We start from the raw sequence: 21,933 nt of genomic DNA, 5'->3' as shown, positions 1-21,933 counted from the left end.
CAAAATACCACCGAACTTGAATCACACATAATATAGTGAAGCTTGGACTTTCTTTTTTTCTTGTATTCTCAAACCTGTCAAAATTACATAACCCTGCTAATATACCTTCACTCTAAAAATGGAATATACTTAGATTCTACACTAACATACCACCCATAACGCACCAAAAAAAACGAAAACAAAACATGTGTGTTGAAAAATGCTGTTTTAGTGAAAAGATGCTTTGCAGTTGAAATATTGTGTGAAGTGCTAGATTTAAGGTGATGGAACCAGGAAAGTGTAAGCATAAGTGGAATTACATTTGACCATAAACCAAACCTTATTTTAAAACTATTCAAAGTATCTTTTGCTGGCCATTTTAGACTGATTGCACCGGAAGTTGAACTGGCATTATTGAGCTGGCAGTTGGAATTGGCAGTATTTTGAATGATGCTGATAGCACAGTGAATGATCTATTATGTATGAACCTGGCCAAACATTGATCTGTCATCGCATGGCAAACATGCTATGCAATATCAGCAAATTGCTAGAAAGGCAAAAGTGAAGATGTATTCACAGTTTTCTTAGCTATTTTAGAGGACAAAGTGCAGATCCTATAAAACTGTGACATGAAATTTAAGCTTTAAATTTTTCCCTATGAACAGGGTCCTTATAATCCATCCAATGAGGTTTTTGCATGATTGGTGAGACTCCTGGCATTGCATATGTATTACAGTCTTAAGACAGTAACACAGGTTTTTGGTAACGTAATCTACATCCAGACAAAGCACATGATTTTTTTTTATTCTTTTTTTGATATATGTAAGGAGTGTGGGTGATTTTACAATCCTGTAACTATGGCAACTGTGCATATCTGCTTTGCTTCATCTACTACTGTTTATACAATGCACGGTGATAACTTCAAAATAGTGAGGTACTCTTTAACTTCTTCCGAATAAATATCTGTGGGGTGTGTCTAGAACCAGTAACAAAAAGGCAAAACATACAGAGAGGAAAAATTACTGCATCATAATAACCTAGGTTAAAAGTACAAGAAAGTGACAAAAACCAAAACAATCATGAGAACATACCAAAGCCTCTAACGTGGTTTTAACAAGCCGATGAGCAGAAGTAACTGTGGATACTCTGTATAAACCTTCCTAGATAACGACAGGTTAGCAACGAAATACAACTGGTGTCACAACGAAATGGTGCCCTGCGATGATGCTAGCACAAACTTGAATACCCTAACTAACAACGCCACACGCGAGTGCAAGGGGTACATAACGCTATTATATCAACCATGAAAGGCTGAGCCAGCCAGCCACTGCTTCTTCTTCTTCCTGTGTTTATTTTGTTTCGTTTTGTTTGTTTCTTTCAGCAGGGAGTGTATGAGAACTCGTCCTCGGTAGATACCACCATAGATTCATCTGATGTGTCCATGCACTCATCGAAAGATGGTGAATCAAAGCTTTGCATGTGTGGTACTGTGTCGCTGAACATCATGGCATGGAGTGGCTTGATATTTTGCATGCCCGGGTCATAGACCACCTGCGAGGGGGGGCCTTGCTGTTGGATCATGGATGGATTTTGGCAAGATTCTTCGCTGAAGGAGCACTGTGGTAAAATTTGGTGCTGCTGAGCCTGACGGTACGAATCGTTCCGATTGGGCGCCGGAGGGCGTCCTTCAAAACTTGGTTGGCGTTCTAACTGCATGCGCTGGAACTGCTGGCTGAGCTGTGACGATTTCTGAAACTGCTGTCGTTTCTGCATCAGCTTCTGCTGGAGCAGTCTCTGCTGTAACGTACGAGCGTTCGGCGCTACTTGCAGTGCAAACTCATTGGAGACGTCTTCCAGGCTGGAACGGGTCGACAGGCTCCCTGAGTGGGGGAGGCAGGTGGGTTCTTTGTGTGTCATCTGCCTCATGTGCTGCATTCGGTGTTGACGTCGTTGTATGGTCTGAGCTTGTTGCGGGAAGTGACGCCACGTGACCTGCAGCCCTGCGTCGTGAACATTCTTTGGCATTTGCGTAAGTTGGGCGGTCCTTACATACTGTATCTGTGTCTGCTGATGCTGCTGATGATGTTGCTGGTGCTGCTGGGCTTGACTGGCCGCCACGCTGCAGCTGTGCAACATGTCCGTCTGCTGTGCCTGTTGTAGCAGCGTGGCGGCGTCGTTCAGCCCTTGTCCATGCCCTATATTCTTTGGTGTATGCACTGTAGTCCCCATTGCACTCTGAAGAAGAAGTCCATCCGATGCCCGCCTCCCCTCCCTAAAACTCACGGGTGACTGACTGTTTGCCCTGTCCAATGATACAGGGTGTTGCAAGAAGCTAGCATGTACCATTGGAGGGGCAGCGGGCATGCTCTCCTGCATGCTATTCATGTCCGGCGAATTGCAAGGAGGGGTCGATAAAACGTCCGATAGTCCCTGACATTGTGAAAAACTTTGCGATATTTCCATTTCCTCGTTTGAATCAAATGACCCTGAGAGCTCTTGCGGTTCGATTCCAAAGTCACTCAAGCACGGTTGTGTGCTCGGAGAAATTTCGTACGGATCCCCACCCCCCGTTGACCTCTGACCTAAATATTGCTCCATAAACGAACCCTTTTCATTCTCCTGTTCGCTGTCAGGCATGTCTGCTTCCACGCCCTCGTCGATCGACGTAACCACCATATGCTTCGGCGACATCGACCGCACTTTACGCGAGGAGACAATCGGCAGTGGATCGAGGAGTGTCCCTTTAACGCTGGGCACCGAGGGAACGATGTCGCTCTCATTGAATATGCATTGCGTGTGAGGTGGGGCCATCGGCTCCTTCATTTTACGTTGCAAGGCAACTTGTGCGCTTTCCGAAATGATGGGCTGATGATTTGGTTGTTGCGTAGACTGTATCGGGTAAAACCCAGTCGAATGTTGTGCATTGTTCACAAATTGTTGGTGTTGGTGTGGGGATTGCATCGGTGCCCGGACTCCTGTTTGCGCCCTCACCATAGGAGGACTCACCCCGACAGATGTACGCATCATTGCGTGCTCCGCTACTGAACTGGGCCTACGATTCCGTAGGTCGACTCTCCCTTCCACAGGGAAGCTACATCGATGTAGTTTTAATCTTTCCACTAAGAGGTAATAAATAGCTGTGTAATGGTCATAACTGTCTCGTCTTAGAGCCTGAAAGAGCAAAAAAAATACAAAAAATAATTTGAAAAAATAATAATAATAATATGCAAATTAACAAACAAATTCAACATTGATCATACCCATATCAAAGTAACTGAACTTAAATATTTTACTCTTTTAATAAATTGTATTTACAAATTCCATTTTCAAAAAAATACTTCCTAACTGTATGGAAGATTTATGTTCAATTCCGTGATAGGGAAAGATAGTTTCAATTGCCACCCAGTGATATGAAAACTTTTCTGTCTCTTTCATTGCACGGAAATTAAAAAAAACTAATTTCGACATTCTTTTCTTATCAAAATTGAGGAATGGCAATTCAATTTTTGTAGCTTTAATGAGCTGCGTAAATACTCATACATTTTTGATAATTTTGAACTGCATTTATTTATTTAAACTTTTAGTAAAATATTTTTTTCAAATTTTCACATCATAAGTGAAATGATTTTGTCATTATATAATTTCCTTTTAGTTTCAATGTTGATCAAACTTTCATCCCATCATCATGTAAAAATTCAAATGTTCTTAAACTGAAGTACAGTACATTCATTCCCAAATTTAAAATGACTGGAAGCTGTTTTCATTCTTCTCTGAATAACAGTCCTTTGTCTCTAAATTTAAACCAAGCCATATTCTTTTATGACATCAATTAGGCGTTACATGATCCTAAGCAACCAATCGTTACCATGGGGATGTAAATCTTAAGACTGAAAAAAGGAAAAGAAGCCACCAGAGTATATTTACACTTTTACCAAATCTCAAAAGTTTACGACCTGCGTACCATTTAAATCCAAAGAGAGATCATCAGTTGCCAAAAATAACTGTGAAATGTTGGTCAGCAACATTGGAGGAATGATACGCAGGCTTTAAAAATCAGGAAAAATACACCCACTTTTTTAGTTTTGAAGAAGGGATAACAAAGGCAAGTTGTTTTGGCAGATTTGGGAGGAACTTGTAGAGCATGGATATTAGATGATGCTATATAAAGGTGTAAGACTAACCGATAGCAACATCTTCAATCGTAACTTGACGCTAAACATTATTCAGTTTGATGCAAACCAGATTAACACAAGTGCTATTTAACAAGTAGCAAAACAACCTTGCATACGACGCATAGGTTGTCTCAAACTTGATCAAACTGAACGTAAGCCACATGCCACAACATCTTGTACAAATGGATTGGTCATTTTATTTTCGAGCATGGTTCAGGATTGAACAAGTTCACAAAAATTTGTCAGAGGGTCTCAGGCTGTTATCTTACTTTCCATTGCGCATGCCACATCATCTTTTACAAAAGGTTTGGCAGTTTTAGTCGAACATGGTTCAGAATTTAACAAGTTCACAAAATTTGTCGGAGGGTTTCAGGCTGTGATCTTATTTGCCATTAAAAGTACATTTTCAAATTAATTTCCCTTCCTGTTTTTTCATTTGTAATTCCTTCTTTTGGCTATGTTTTGCTTCTTTAAAATTCATTATTACATATCTCTGCATCCCACTGATCAATCCCAGCATGCAATTGCACTTACCTCCATGGTCTTCTGTTGGTCGATACCTAAGCTCTGCATCAGCCTCAGTGCTTGCTCGTTAAACTCTCCCAGCGGTTTAGGTATCTCCTGGACGGGGCTTGAAACCGGTGAGGGTTGACCCCCATCCATCAACATCCACTTGTGGGACTTGATTTGATCAATGGTGTATCGCTTGGCAGGATTCAATACCAACATATTACGGATCAGTAACTCACATTCTGAGGAGGAAAAAAGACAAAAGGATTACTCTCATCTTCTGTTGAAAGGATCTTCCTCCTTTTGTTCTTGCTCTTCATTGGTGTTTTTTTTTATAAACTTTCCATGATACTGTAAAGTTTACACCTTTTTGGAAGGGTTGCACCTATCCTTTCCCAAAATGGGGAGGGCAAAAAGGGGTGGGAGGGGGGTTCAAATTGCATTCTGCTTGAAAGAACATATCTAAAAACAATTGTTTACAATACAATACACTTTATCAAAATCATTTGCTTATATTTTTTTAAACATTAAGCAGCTAAAAGTTCTATTATCGTCAGGCATCAGCAAATCGACAAATTCATTGTGACGCTTGGAGAAAATGGATGAGCTGAGGAAAGCAGAGCTAATGCAACAGTTACTTGGAGCAGTCAATTTCTGTTGAACAATATTCCAGCTCTTGGAAGATGTTGATCCAACCTTCTAATGCAACGGTTACTTGGAGCAGTCAATTTCTGTTGAACAATATTCCAGCTATTGGAAGATGTTGATCCAACCTTCTAATGCAACGGTTACTTGGAGCAGTCAATTTCTGTTGAACAATATTCCAGCTCTTGGAAGATGTTGATCCAACCTTTTAAAGCTGGTAATTCAATTCATTGACAATATTCCTTTGAATGTCCATCAATAACTTTCAAACAACATATCATAAATACTGTAGGCCCTTTACACTGTCATCTACATACTTTATTTCATGTTTCCCCTTACTATAAAGTACCCAAGGCCAAACAAACAGGTTTTCAAGAACTTGCAGACTGCTGACAATTGGCTTTTAGGCCGCATACAACTTGAAGGCTGCGATTTGCACTCTCCCCCTCCCCCACCCCCCTTGTGTTCCTGACCAATTAAACATTCGCCAAGCACTTGTGACATCAGGCATATATAATATCTGGCATAAAGCAGCAAAACCGTATGTAACCTTTGACCTCACCTGTGGACATGAAGAATGGGATCCTGAACCTTCCAGCTAAAACTCGTTCTTTCAGCTGCGGAAGAGTACTGGCATCAAACGGTAGGGCTCCACACACTAAAACGTACAGGACAACACCCAGACTCTGCAGAGATGACAACAATCAAGGGGGAAATTGGTTGAAAAAGTTCAAATATTCAGATACCCTGGTACATTTCGGACTTGTAATTACAACGTTGAAGCGAATAATGATCATTTGTAAATTACAAATGTAATTATGTTAACAAGTAAAATCTGGGATGACATTTTTTCACGTTGATACCAGATGTAACCTGAGTTTACTGTTTTGATTAGAAAGCAGAAAAGTAATAGATCTAACTTTACAGAGTTCTTTGTCTTCTGAGATCGGAGCTGAAAGAATGAAACTGACAATTTTTATGGATCTCAATTTCTTGTGGTATCAAAGGGTGTGAAGACTTGCGCAAAAGAAACGTCTAATGCCGGTAATCTGACCTAGTTTCGAATGAGGTGTAACAGAAGTGTTAGACACCACCATCGATCCCAGAAAATACACACACAGCCTGCTACCATCCGTAATTAGACACTAGTGAACAGTCAGTACAAACAGCTGCGGTCAATACCCACAGCACAGTGTATAAACGATACAGCAATGGACATCTCAGGTCTAGCAATAAGATAACAAGGTATCACGTTTCATTACTGTCTGCATATTGTAGCGACACGAACAAAACGTCACTTGCAAGCAACAGAAAGTTAACTTTTTCAGATGGCCGTACATGGTTTGGGGCGAGTCTTCAATGCCTTTTTAGGGGTTCCAGGGGTTGGGAGAGGCACTGACATTTGAGGTTGTAGTGGTTTTTTACTAACTTGTGAAGGGTGCTAAGATAATTCTCTGAGATCTGGTTCCGTTCCTTTTGTGGGGGCGTCGTGACAGGAAAGAAGACTAATTTGAAGTTTTGAAATCACTCTGTGTGTTTTTGCGAACTTGGCAAATAATAAATGTCAAGAACCGGGCAATATATTCTCACTCATATATGATCTTAAAAATGATTTATTGAGCCATCAAAGGTAAAAATAGCAAAGGAGATGCCTTGGACTACACAAAAGAATTCAATATCATTCACAAAAATAACTTTGGACAAACAAAGCATCAAAGCAATATTTGTGAAGGGAAATTCCCCTCTGACAGCCACAGGACAAGATCATTGTCTGCTGTGTTTGCTGTCTGGGTTCAAATTCTCAAACACAATGAGAACGAACTGAAAACAGCTGTTTCAGCTGAATTTGATCAATTTTATTCATGATATCATTATACATAAAAAGCCCATACAAACTGTAAGGTACTCAATCCACTACTCAAAATGTCTTCTAAAATTTTCAAAATTTCCCAATTTTGTATGAAATGAGTATCACTTTCCGATGAAATGTCCCTGGACAACATAAAGATGAGGTTTGAATTAAATTTATTCCACTTATTCATTTATCCTTTAATTGGGGAAAAATTACGAATGATTCAAACGTGATGGACCGAGGATAGAGTGGCTGCTTTGCATACAGTATTAGTCAATGTCATTTTCTAAGCAATATCTGGACTGGTTTACAGAATTGATTGGCAAATGAAGAAATGGAGAAAATACAAAAGGAAAGATTGCTCTTCTGATATTTTGGAATATGAGGAAAATTTTAACAACTGTTTTTTTTGTTTTTATAAATGAAAATGAGACTGACCAGTAACGTGTACAGGATTCAAGGAAGTTAGAATTGAGAAATTTACCCAAAATCAATGTCAAAAAGAACTGTATTAAACCAAACCAGAAGGTAACCAGCCACTTTTTTAAACTTATTTCGAGAACCAATTGCACTATTCCCAGGCGCATAGCGAGGAATTAGCCAAGGGAGGGCGAAGCCTGTAGGCACACTATCTAAGCGTAGCGCCACCATGGATTGGCGTGAAGCGTACAAAAAAATTTTAGCCGAAAAATGCCTCCCAGATCACTGCAAATGACACTTCCCGGGCCTTGTATGTTGCATCTAAGCATTTTCTACTTTGAAATTACTAGTGATATCATAAAGAAAATATGCTCAAGGGGGGGGAAGTCGCCCCCCTTCGCCCCCCCACCCTTGGCTACGCGCCTGACTAATCCTAGCATGGCCTGACTCTTCAGTCTTTGTACAATGTACGCACATCCCAGGCAAAAGTTACAAATCTTGTTTTACGGTACTGTTTTTGCAATTCTCTTACTGAACGTGTATGTGTGTGTATACATGCATCTCTCCCATGAAAATCATACTGTTTTGCTGTCCAGATGACATAGATGCTACATGGTCATTTGAACCACTCTTGGACTTGCATAATTATGTAGTACGTATGGCAGTCAGTGTATATAAACCAGGTGAGGGTCATATTAGCTAATGATAACAATACCCCTGTGAATTCCATTGTAACATAACCTTGCTAGAACCATGTCCAGACATTCTTCGCCACATCTTCTTAAAGGAGACTTCCCATCCTTGTCTGTACAGCAATCTCCATTTTTCTTTGCAATTAAACCTAATGAGAGTATCGCTGGGATGTATTGTACTGTACAAACCCTCGTTATTGCTGCTGAACACCTCTTTCCTTCACCCTAATCAATTTGGGCCAATTAATATGATCATCCTTCTGTCTTATATTTCTTCTCATCGCCGGATGAAGAAATGCTACCCATCTCTTGACGTCACTAAATGGATAAACTGATGCGTCACCAACGTCAGAGGTTACCTCCGAGAGATTGCGAGCTCTCCATCTCGAGATTCCCAGAGGCAATCTCTCCCCCAAGTATCCTGGCTGTGTAGTAGCAGCAGTCAAACGAGTTCAGCGATTAAAATTGCAACAATCAGGACCAAACACTGTGGTTAATCCTGCTGTTTTTGCTTAACCACTCAGTGGCTTTTATTTACACTTATTCCAGTTATTGTTTCATGGATATATGGTTTTAGATCTGTAAAGGTCGACCAGGCATATAAATACATATTATAAAAACCACAGTTATTGTATATACCATGGTCTTAATACAGCACGGAACTGTTCAACACACCCATTGATATCAAAGTAGTATCTGGAACTACTCTATTCTGCTATAAATTCTGTGAATACCGTAGATACATGTTGACATTTAAAAAAAACTGGTAAAGCTGAAATTCTCAGCTGATTTGCTGAGTTGAAAATTCTTATAATCAAAAACACAAATCTGCATGAGTCCCAACTCAGTGGCTCATAATAGGTGAAAAGATATATATTGTACTCTATAGACAAACTAAATACATAATATGTGTCCTCAAGGAGATCATAATAAACTTAAAGTCAAATTTTGTTTACTGTAATCTATATGAAATACTGTAGTAATTTTATGAGCTGTAATATCCAACAGTATTTATAAATACATCTCTCTGACAATGTGCTCTACCTATCCAGCATGCTTTCTTGTATTGCTACATTTCTTTCTCACAACAAAATTTGCTGTTGGGACGACGAAAAGATAAGACCCAGTCGACAGAGGGCAAACCAGTCAAAATATTTAAAACTTTGACCTGTGAGGTCTATATTACACTGGCACTCTGATCACCAATATTAACATCTATGTACACTATTTTACATGTTTCATCTTATCTTTCTATGAAGATGATCCTCCCCCTTTAAACCACTGCGATATTTTAACCTCAAAATCAATGGCATTAATTAAAGCGTGAAATTTTTCACCAATTCAGAATTCAAAAAGTTCAACTGAAGAAGTACATCATCAAAACATGTACGGACGTCAGAGGTCAGAAATTAGCGTCTGTTTAAATAATTCCTGCGTTTTAGTGTTTAATGACATTACCGTTGACGTACTTTAAATAATAAAAGTGATTGTTTTAACATCATTCTGCATTGGTACACAAACACACAGACATTTATTTAACAATTAGCCAGTCAAACTGACATGTAATCGTTCGTCCAATGCCGAGAAATCAATCGACAGCCAAAGTGGAATGTAGTCGCAGTTGGTTAATTTTTTTTTTTTTCTCCTAATAACTTGATCTTATTAACTTTGGAATAGCACACAATTGCAGCTAAGACATGGTTTCTATTTACTTGGTCTGAGATATATTCCAGTTATATATAATATGCCACATAAAACATGTCTGTAATATTCTAGGCCCTCTGACAGGCTTTCTTAAGGGGAAAAAAACGTTTATATTGGTGATAATCATTGATTATATTACAAATTATTGCACATTTAAAAATATTACAGAGAAGATGAAAGTATCTCAGTAATTTACATTGCAATGAAATTTAGACGCGAGCCCAGTTATCATTACCAATGAGAATCATGTTGCATTTTCTGTTATATAATATTCATAGAATATTCTCTTCTTTCAGAACATGTTTGAAGAAAATGAGGGCAGTGTTTCAGTTGATCTTGTGGGAACGGGAAACAGGGTCATATACAGTACCAACAATAATCCTGATATAGTGCCCTGAATATACCCTTAATGGTAATTCCTTCAAAACCCTGATTATACCGGCCGTTATGGTTCCTCCTTCAAAACCCTGGTTATACACTTAATTTTCCCTCCCTCACTCAAACCCTGATTATACCCTTGATGGTACCTGCTTCAAAACCCTGATTATACCCTTAATTTTCCCTCCTCGCTCAAACCCTGATTATATCCTTGATGGTACCTGCTTCGAAACCCTGATTATACCCTTAATTTTCCCTCCCTCACTCAAACCCTGATTATACCCTTGATGGTACCTGCTTCGAAACCCTGATTATACCCTTAATTTTCCCTCCCTCACTCAAACCCTGATTATACCCTTGATGGTACCTGCTTCAAAACCCTGATTATACCCTTAATTTTCCCTCCCTCACTCAAACCCTGATTATACCCTTGATGGTACCTGCTTCAAAACCCTGATTATACCCTTAATTTTCCCTCCCTCACTCAAACCCTGATTATACCCTTGATGGTACCTGCTTCAAAACCCTGATTATATCCTTAATTTTCCCTCCTCACTCAAACCCTGATTATATCCTTGATGGTACCTGCTTCAAAACCCTGATTATACCCTTAATTTTCCCTCCTCACTCAAACCCTGTTTGTACCCTTAATGGTCCTCTTTTAGAGCTACCTGATGATTACACTTTTATTTACAAGATTTAAAAGAGAAGATACAACATTGCCACAGTGTCATTAGCCAAGTTTCTCTCACTACTTTAAGCAGTGTTGTCCCCCTCCAGACACCCAATTATCCACTACCCTCACCACTACACTCGCCCCCTATCATTTGTCCTCATCCACTATCCTCTTCCAACTCCCATCTATCCATCGTTTTTCTACATCAGAGTCAGACCTGGACCACTGAATACACATCATACATATGCTATACCTGTACAAGAACATGCTATTCAGAATGATCTTGAAAGCAATATACCTGTACTGTAAGCCACAGTCACAGACACTATATCTGTACTGTAAGCCACAGTCACAGCCACAATATACCTGTACTGTAAGCCACAGTCACAGGCACAATATACCTGTACTGTAAGCCACAGTCACAGCCACAATATACATGTACTGTAAGCCACAGTCACAGCCACAATATACTTGTACTGTAAGCCACAGTCACAGCCACAATATACATGTACTGTAAGCCACAGTCACAGCCACAATGTACCTGTACTGTAAGCCACAGTCACAGCCACAATATACCTGTACTGTAAGCCACAGTCACAGCCACAATATACCTGTACTGTAAGCCACAGTCACAGCCACAATATACCTGTACTGTAAGCCACAGTCACAGCCACAATATACCTGTACTGTAAGCCACAGTCACAGCCACAATATACCTGTACTGTAAGCCACAGTCACAGCCACAATATACCTGTACTGTAAGCCAGTCACAGCCACAATATACCTGTACTGTAAGCCACAGTCACAGCCACAATATACCTGTACTTTAAGCCACAGTCACAGTCACAGCCACAATATACCTCTGTACTGTAAGCCACAGTCACAGCCACAATATACCTCTGTACTGTAAGCCACAGTCACAGCCACAATATACCTCTGTACTGTAAGCCACAGTCACAGCCACAATATACCTGTAAGTACTGTAAGCCACAGTCACAGCCACAATATACCTCTGTACTGTAAGCCACAGTCACAGCCACAATATACCTGTAAGTACTGTAAGCCACAGGTAAGCCACACATCCTCTCTCTAAACCTTTTGACAAAACTCTATCCTATCAAGATTTTATCCGCCTTTTCAGCTTCATACAAAGATCACAAATTTTTGATGTACTTTTTCAACTGCCATAATGAAATCCCTAGAAATTAATGTCAAAGGTTAGGTGAATAATGAAATACAATCTTTCTAGCGCAATGCTCCACAAATCCAAACTTATCGGTTTGAAGTATGACTGCTTATGCTGCCTTTGTTTCTGATTGCCTCCACCTACACCAGAGATGTTGCTCTTGTAAGCCTTTGCAGTTTCAGACTACTTGAGCCTGCAAAACGGAAGATGAAAACAAATCAATTTTTCTCCTTCTACGCCGCCGATAGGCAACTCCTCTCACTGCAAAAAACCAACCAACCTTCTCTCAACTTTGGCATTTACAGTGTAAGATAAGGAAAAAAATGCCTTCAACAGGAAATATGTTGCCGGGGGCTACCACCCTGTGCCATTTCTGCAGCTTCCAATCGATTCTTTCCCACCATTACCTAACTATTTCTCCGGACCTCGACGGCGATGTGATTGGCTACTTGACAACAAGGCAGGAGCTGGTTTATCCATGAATAGTCTTTTGTTCTCTTGACAAGTATGCAGTGAGATTTTAGGTTTTTTGGATTAAATTTGACTCACTGATGACAGGAAAGGTACTCACTCTCATGGATATAAGGCACTGTATAACACTAGCAGACATAGGTGTAGGCTACAAAATGAACACACAGGATGTGTGGAATAGGATCCAGTATACTGTATAACACTAGCAGACATAGGTGTAGGCTACAATATGAACACAGGATGTGTGAATAGGATCCAGTTAACTGTATAACACTAGCAGACATAGGTGCACAAAATGAACACACAGGATGTGTGGAATTAGGTCATTTTCTGTTTGTTGTGAAAATCATACCTTTTTCAGGTTTGCGCAAACAAGATGGCCATACAGATGCGATGACTATTTATTTGACTATATGCTACCCTTGCCATTTACATGATCCAGCCCGATGGCGTTTCTGTTCTTTATTGGTTCACCAGCGTTACTGGGTTATAGCAACCAGCTATGCACTCTACCCACACGTGGCAAAGACTGCTAGAAATTTGCATAATTGTCACATCTGTTTTGTCTCCCAGGATGTTTGCGATAAGATCATGACAATTGTTATTTTCCACAAATTTTACTACTTTCTTCGGGCCATTCCTACTGATGACAATTTCAGTCCAAAATCAACGATTTGATCTAGATATGAACAAATGTATCACGTGGGGCCTGGGTCAATCATAGCTGAAATGAATCGCACAGTCGCGGCTGCGATGAAACTGGAAGGAAGTTGGCTGAAATTCAGATATTCACTTAGAGCTCTTGACAGTTCTGTAAGTTCTCCGGAATGTAACTATTTTCCAGTGCTCTCATTGGTTGAAGCACGTAGGCATGCCAAAGTCTGATATTTATACTATAAAGTCTCTTTACTTCCTTTTTATCAATTTAAATAGGCTTCTCTGCACTCTAAAGTATGAATTCTTTTATGATGAAACTTATTGGTGTATATCCACTCTTTGTTCAGTACTGTTTACTACTATGTAGTATATAGTGCAGTAATCAGCAATGCTTCTCACAACTGATTTATTGCTTGAAAAATCTTTGCAAGTGCACCCAATATATGCAACAAACCACACTGTTGTCATACAACAATGTATTCACTCACCATGTTTCATCTGTATCTAAACGTTAAAGCCGTAGCACAATGAACTAGCATCTTATAACATATATGCTATGGTTCTAGTAGAGTATTCAAGAAACCAAAGTGAACATTTTAATAATAATAATAAAATTTCCTTTAATATAGCGCTTTATACCAGCGATAGGTCTCAAAGCGCTTCACAGACGTTATATTACCCCTGGTCAATGATAACCTGTCCCAGAGACAATCCCTCCAGTAGGCAGCAGTTTTATACTGAGCCCAATGACAAGTTACCTCACAGGTACCAATTTAACCCCCTGGGTGGAGAGAGGCAAGTGAGATAAAGCATCTTGCCCAAGGATACAACGTAATGAACTAGGCAGAAATCGAACCAGCAATCCTTGGATCACTAGTCCGACGCCTTAGCCAATTGGCCACCACGCTCTCTATTGTCTTTATTTACTTCCATCTTAAGTCAATATGTTGTATATGGCAGAGAAATAGAAATACTTCCAAAATATTGATATGATTTTATCTTTTCACCAAAAGTGCATTCGCAAAGACGTGTGATGTCATCCTGTCTACTTCAGATGTCGCCAATGTACGTATGTACTATGTACATACATACACAATGTATGTATACAAGCACGCACACATGCATGCACAATATACATGCAGTCTACACACAAACACATGGACATACACATGACACATGCATCTATCACATAATACATTGGTACAGTAGTATTTAGATCAGCTACTGGTGTATCTGTGTGTGTATGCAGCACATGTACACATGTAGGGATGTTCAGTAGATCTCTAATGCTATCACATGAAACATAGATTGATGCATTGTTGCATTACAGTCCGTTGAAGACTAATCCAAGATGTACAGTATTCCTGACAGTAATTCATTGTCAATATACAAGACGCTCAGGAATTCCTACGGCCAAAATAACATTCTATTCCAAAATTAATTACCCAAGAGAAGGTAAGAAGCGAGATATGTTTAAACTGTTGGTTACAACACTCGGGCAAATAATCCAGCTGGTATGAGAGGAATTTGGTAAGGGCAGAGGTTGACTTTGTCAAAAGTATCGTCAAGATCGAAGCAAATGAGATGCTGCCATGTACTCTCAGTTGATTGCATTGAAATGTAAATGACAATTGAACAACAACAGAGCATTAAAATAGCTCCCATTCAATGACCCGCCTCATCAACCACGAGTTTAAACGATTTACGTAATTCAAGTCGCACTTTGTGCTTTCATATACGGTAATTCTCTGACAAGGGGAAAGACATTTCATTGATTGCATACAGACAAAACTTATGTGTTAGATGGGCGCACTGGCCTATGCAGTGTGCAGGTTTGTATCAAAACCATGCATATCATATGGCTATATCAACAAAATCTACAGTCTGTGGGTTAGACGCAGGCAAGGAAATGAATGTTAGCAAATCATGAACAGAAAATTGCAATTTGTGTCCTGAGTTGAATGCACAAACATTGTCGATGGCAAGTGACCAATCAAAAGTCTGCTATTAGGTGGTCAATGAAACCTATGTGTATGCATGTAAGATGGTGTATAAATCCAATCAAAATTTATGCAAGATTCATATTATGCAAATGATGCATGATGGAAGCAAAACTGTGTCAATCAATCAAACAAACACAAACAAGTTTAATATATAGACAGTATCAATGATATTGTCGACAGTATGTGAGTTGATGCATAGTCATGTGAACTATGTTAATGTAAGATATACATATATTATGTAAATAATATCTGAGAGATGCTGCAAATCATATGTACATTTAAGGATACCAATGAATCATGCAATTGAGATAATGTACAACTATCCATGAGCATGGGAAGAAGGCAACTAGTTCCTGAAACAAAACTTAATCAACTGTGATAAGGAGTGACAAAGAGATTGGGGTCACTGGGGGCCTGGGGTGGGGGGAGGGGAGAAGAGTAGCTTCCTTCATAGAGCAGAGATATATGTAACCCTTCTTCTTACTGTGTCACAGATACATGATAATAGACCTATATAAACTGCTGTATCTAACATTCCAACTTGGAGGAATTATTCCTAATTTCAGGACAGAATGATTGAGACCACATTTATAAGGGTTTGCTAGTGTCAACACATTGTGATTAACTGCGATATAATCCTTCCCACCCTCCAACTGTAGATTGCATATATTCCTAATATTATCCCAAATTTCTCCTGGGGTGGGGGGAGGGGAGAAGGGTAGCCTCCTTTATAGAGCAGATATATATGTAACCCTTCTTCTTACTGTGTAACAGATACTTGATAATAGACCTATAAAACTGCTGTATCTAACATTCCAACTTGCTAATAAATGATAATAACAGGCTGGCTATATTGGACAGCAACAGTCACACTACTGATAGGAAACCCCAGCAGGAGTTTATCTATTCATAAACATTGAAGTAATCTTACAAATACCAGTGGTAGGTGGTTGGAAGTATTTAATGCATCCTCTTATGTCATGAAAAGGTCATTTCTGCTAAACCTAAGGTTAAAGGCTTCCATAGATATGTAATACCTAAACTATTTCCCATATTGTACTCTAACTTCCTCTGACGGCATAACTGCTATAACTACTATGAATATAGTAACAAAATTCCTTCAATTGAGGAAACACTATGTGTGAATTAAAAAGGTGCTAAGTAATATCTGGAATATGCGTTATCAATGAGTACATTGAGCACACGATGAGCAGACAAATACAGACCGCTAGGCGCTTTGGTGGTAGAATGAGAAGGAAGTGCATTGACCGGAGAAGTGCAGGTATAGAGGGCGCACTTTGTTACCAGTTTGTTCTAGGCACCGTAGAATGGGAGTGATAAAAGCTGTGGGGAGACAGGTCAGCTAAGTGTGAAGTATATTTATTTAAACTAGATTGGTCAGGAGTCCAGACAACTATAAAGCTGAGATTCTAGTGGTGGCAAAAATTTAAGGGATGTAAACAGCTAACTAAAGTTGAAAACTGTGAACAGTGAAGTTGATTGTAACATTATTAATTCATCGGACACTAAAAAAAAAAATATTCATTCCGCATTGACTGTAGAATGCCAAGCTAACAGGCATTAGCAATCTCAGAAAAGGAAAACCAGATGTTCCTATTAGAAATTTAAGAAGTTTACAAACTACGGAAATAATTAAATAAAATCAAAGAAAATCCAAGGGTTTTGTCACAGATGTATATTGTTAATACTACGTACAGTATATGGGAAAGTGCAAAAGTATGTGTCCAAAATTATTCACGCAAGTAAACAGTCAAGACTGCATGGACGTTATGTGTTACAAAACTAAGCAAAATATCAGTGGAACTGTTTGGAATCAATTCTTGGATCTTGTAATTAAGCTACCATTGTGTACAGCGTTTTGCATCAATTTCTAGCATATTACACAAGGAATATTTTCAAGTGCTTTTTCACAGTGAATCCTACAAGTTTACATTCACTGTTTGACATATCAGAGCCCATTCAAAAAACAGTTTCCTATCACTATTACATCTGATTTGCTCTGTTCTTTTTTTTCTTCACTTGGATGCCACTTTTATCTTGGCTTTAATGGGTAAAATATTAATGCAAATCCCAGGTCTTGATTACCAGGGTTTACACAGTTCTGTACAACTACTGTGTTAGTTGCTAGGGTAGCCCTTCTCCAGGCTACTTTAATTACATCAAAAGCATCACAAGTTAAAATCTCATACGCAAACAGCGCGGATAAACGGTGTGTCACGAATGAAACCTGCTATTACACATAATTTACAAGAGAACAACTTTGTGTCACACGGATTCATATCTTGTTGCATAAACTTGCACTAGTGAATACCATCCGTAACTATCACCAGAAAACTCATAACAGTCAATGTGTGAGACTCAAGGAGGAAGGAGAATTCGGGGGGGGGGGGTGGGATGGGGTGGGGTGGGGTGAGGGATCTTTCATTAAATTGATACTGTTACAGTGTTTCAAGTCAGAATGTAATTGGTTTATTTAATGATGAAATCACCAGCAAATTTTTAGTGTGTAATCTTAAGCAATATTTTACTAAATCAAACCTGTATATTTCACAATCATGTAAGTTTAGGTAGATAGGAAAGTGCATCTGTAGACTGGGATGTACAATAGGTATTAGAGGAGTGAAGTAAATAAGATATTTTATGTATCTTGGATGATATTCTGGTTTCCACATGTAAACCCATAAATTAGGAGAAGGAATGAGGTGCAATTAGGTGCAACAAGCACCCATTTTGAAACGGAAAATAATTCACTCCTGGACCAGCAAAGATGTCTGGGCTGGATTTGCAAACACAATGTTTCCAAAGATGAATATGTAGCAAGAGTAGAGGGTGGAGGGGAGGGGAAGGGGGGATTTGAGGGTGATGTAATTAAAAATGGCCGCCATTTTGGATTTTCAGGGTCAATCACACAGATTTTTGAAAGCTGATATCTCTGGAACTGATTAATATTTTCAGCTAAAATTTGGCGTGGAATCTTTTGTTTATATTATGAAACTCCACACCGAATTTGGTAAAAATCTGAGATGGTGGGTGTCGGGCCCTTGTTGAGTTGGCATGGAATGACCCAAAAGTCATATTGTTTTCATGTATATTTCTAAGGAACAACTGCAACGATACTTAAAGAGAATTGTAAATGTAAACTTACCCATATGTCCAGTTGTGGTCCATCGTACTTCTGGCCTTCAAAGACTTCGGGAGCTGCATAGGGTGGACTTCCACACCACGTTGCTAAGTGTTGCCCCGTCTTAAAATAGTTACTAAAGCCAAAGTCTGCAATCTTTATGTTCATGTTTGAATCCAATAGCAGATTTTCAGCCTAAAAGTTGAGAAACAAAGGACAGAAATACAACTGAATTCTATTTTCTACCTTTTTTTTTGTTCAAGTACAAATTACTATCTTTACATGCTTTATCACATGTTATTATTGTCATTAGGTAAGCAACAAGTTAACAAACTAATGAGAAGGGTGAAAAGTTCAAATGTCATCAACTTTTTTTATGATTTTTTTTACCTTAATCAAGGCATGCATCATTTCTCATTGCTCTATCACACAGAATATGCACTCATTTCTCATCACAAAAAGTGTATTAATTTTGTTTCTGTGCCAACAAAATACAATAACTGACCAGGTATCACATACAGTGGTATTTTAATTTGACTGGTTAAGCAAACCAACCGCATTGTTATAATGAATATAATAACACCAGACATTGCACCAGATGTATGACACCAGACACAGCACCACACACTACATCAGATATGACAACAGACATCTAACACCAGGCATATAACACCAGTCATGACACTGCAGATGACTGACACCAAATGTATGACACCAAATGTATGACACCAAATATATAACACCAGACACGACACCAGCTTTATGATATCAGGATCAATTGTCACCTGCACTATGTATTTAAATTTCTTGACAAATTTTGCACCTGAGATATTGCATACATCTTGAATTTGCGTCACCAAAGCAACTGTTGGGTTACGTAACAATGTAACAATATTAAATTAAATGCACTTGCAAATGGTTGTAGAATGTTTCAAAACATCTACCCTAAAACAACTATAGTCTTAGAAAGCTAACTGTATCATGAAAAGCCATTTCAAGTCTACTGCTACAGTATGATGCTGTGACAATTTTGGAGGAATTTTCCTCTGAACGGCTTCATTAAAAGTCACTGACAATCAGCAAATCTTGGAATATTCCATTGGGACCTTGAGCTGCTTCTTGGAATCCACGTAATCAACGGAAAGTAGATAGACGTAACTGAAACTGGCATGGAAAGGTCACGTTAGTTACAGAAAACTGCTGAGTTTAGATTTCTGGTAATAATAGTCACCAAGGAAATGTTTCTATTTGACTGTTTCTTGAAAGAAGATAAACTTTATGACATCATACAATGTTGTTTACAAACTCTCTAGTTGCATTAATAGGTGATGTTACTGCTTTACATTTTTCAATCTATCAAGTTGCATTTGTTATACTGTACATCGTGGCCATTTTGAACAGTAGCTACAGTAGTGTAACAAAGCCGAGTAACTTTTATTATGGCTAGTAATTTGCACCAAAAAGAGGGGGAGTACAGTGGTTTTGTGAGTGGTTGTGTAATGGCAGGAGTGATTATAAACACAGTACACACAGTGAAGACTATGTAGATCTTTATACCCATATTGTGACATTAACATAACACACACTCTTAAGATAGAGTGTGTGTTATGTGTTATACACTCTAAAGTATGTGGTAAGGTATGTGTTATACACTCTAAAGTATAGAGATGTTACCTTGCCAACACAGAAAACTGATTTAAAAGGCAACATTCATGGTTAGATTCAACATTTACAATAAAAATGACTTGGTAGTTTGTATTTTTCCTCACAACATCTACAAAGTTACAAACAACCACACTGTCTTGCACTTTGTGGCACGTATGTCTTTGTGTGGGATAAGTTTAATAGCAAACCAGCTCCATTTTTGAACTTGTAGCAGCCAGATCATTCAGAAGTAAAGTATTACTGACACAAAGACAGAAAAATGTTTCTCAATTTCTTATACTTGAGGGCAGAACATCTGTCATTTGAATATGTACGGAATTTATTCCTTTATAATCATCGACCAGAAATATCCGATGCTTTTAATATAACTGCATAAACAAAACGTCACCAAGCCGGATTTATTCCTAATTTCAGGACAGAATGATTGAGACCACATTTAAGGGTTTGCTAACTGTCAAGTGAAAATTGTGCAACGCTGTGACACATTGTGATTACTGCGATATAATCCTTCCCACCCTCCAACTGTAGATTGCACATTCCTAATATTATCCCCCATTTGCTCTTGATTTTATTACTATCCTTGCCTTAAAGGTCTTTATCTTTCTATTATGGCATTCTATTTCCTTTTTGCCTTATCCTTGTATTAACAAGTTTCTCTTCCTTCCTTTCTGCTCATAATTCAAACACGTCATCTTCTCGGATGCCTCGTGGCTGCCGACTTCAGCCAAATGACGTAAATCGGGTATGCAAATGAGGAGAGAGCTGGGAATCGTAGCGGCTAACGGCTTATGAGTTCTAGGAAGGCAAAAAACCAGAGCGTGTGTTCCTGCCAGAGGTTGAACGAGCAGCACAGGATGTGCAAGCAGGTGTAGTCAGGGACAGAGAGGTTGGAACAATCAGAAAAGTTGTAAAAATCAAGCCTGATATTTACCGCACATGGGCAAGAAGTATACTAATTTTGAACAAAGTCAGGTACTGGGGCGACTATTATTAGCTGGCAACAATAACGTCATTAAGGAGAGGAAATGACTTGCGAGAGCAGAGAAAACTCTTAATTTCTGAATGACATTCACTTGCATATTAAAGAAAGAGAAACACAGTAGTTAGGGGTGGATGTAATATCATTGCTACACTCTCACCTTTAAGTCTCTGTGGACGACGTGTCTGTCGTGACAATATGAAACAGCTGTAATGATCTGCCAGAATTTCTTCCTTGCATCTTTTTCCGTCATCCTTCCATGGTTGGCAAGATAATCTGACAAACAAAATAAATAAAGCAAATGAGCATAGACAGATACACCGTAATGTTATAATTAGTAAAGCTCAACACACCAGAAAACATAATTGACAAATAAGGAGTACATGCACTGCTATTTATTTGTCAATTACGAGTCATACTGTATGTTACTTCTCTAACTTTTTAAGACAAAATAGGTTTTCTAAATAATATATATAAAAAAACAACTTAAACTAGATCGACATCAAATGCAGACACATGCAAGAAAATGGTTACTTTCTTGTACACCCATCCCACTTCAACACCTCACATCTAACCTCACTCCCCTTGGCACATCCAAACTCACTTCCACCACATACCCAACCCCACTATCCCACCACCGACCCAACCCCACTATCCCACCACACACCCAACCCCATTATCCCACCACACATCCAATCCCAGTCTACCACCACACATCCAATCCCACCACACACCCAACCATCCCACCACACCCAATCCCACTCTACTCCCACTCCCACCCAACCCCACTATCCCACCACAC

The 21,933-nt window shown here is 39.0% G+C and overlaps 1 protein-coding gene across 2 annotated transcripts in view; it reads right to left on the bottom strand.

Annotated features, from left to right (window-relative positions):
* Positions 1 to 1,341: 1,341 nt before the first annotated feature.
* LOC139977636 (serine/threonine-protein kinase SIK2-like) overlaps positions 1,342 to 21,933 on the bottom strand; it is a 40,267-nt gene continuing 19,675 nt past the window's right edge. For both annotated transcript variants that reach the window (XM_071987098.1, XM_071987097.1), the window contains exons 5-9: positions 21,292 to 21,407; positions 18,512 to 18,682; positions 5,869 to 5,992; positions 4,686 to 4,903; positions 1,342 to 3,150 (exon numbers count right to left, since the gene is read on the bottom strand). In XM_071987098.1, the coding sequence (XP_071843199.1) occupies positions 1,357 to 3,150; positions 4,686 to 4,903; positions 5,869 to 5,992; positions 18,512 to 18,682; positions 21,292 to 21,407 (2,423 nt within the window). In that variant the 3' untranslated portion in view covers positions 1,342 to 1,356. The remainder of the gene's footprint in view (positions 3,151 to 4,685; positions 4,904 to 5,868; positions 5,993 to 18,511; positions 18,683 to 21,291; positions 21,408 to 21,933) is intronic.

This window comes from Apostichopus japonicus, chromosome 12 (genome assembly GCF_037975245.1).
Source record: "Apostichopus japonicus isolate 1M-3 chromosome 12, ASM3797524v1, whole genome shotgun sequence".
NCBI classification, from domain to species: Eukaryota; Metazoa; Echinodermata; class Holothuroidea; order Aspidochirotida; family Stichopodidae; genus Apostichopus; species Apostichopus japonicus.
Note: the sequence above shows the minus strand (reverse complement) of the source record. Positions and strands in the feature narration are given on the sequence as shown.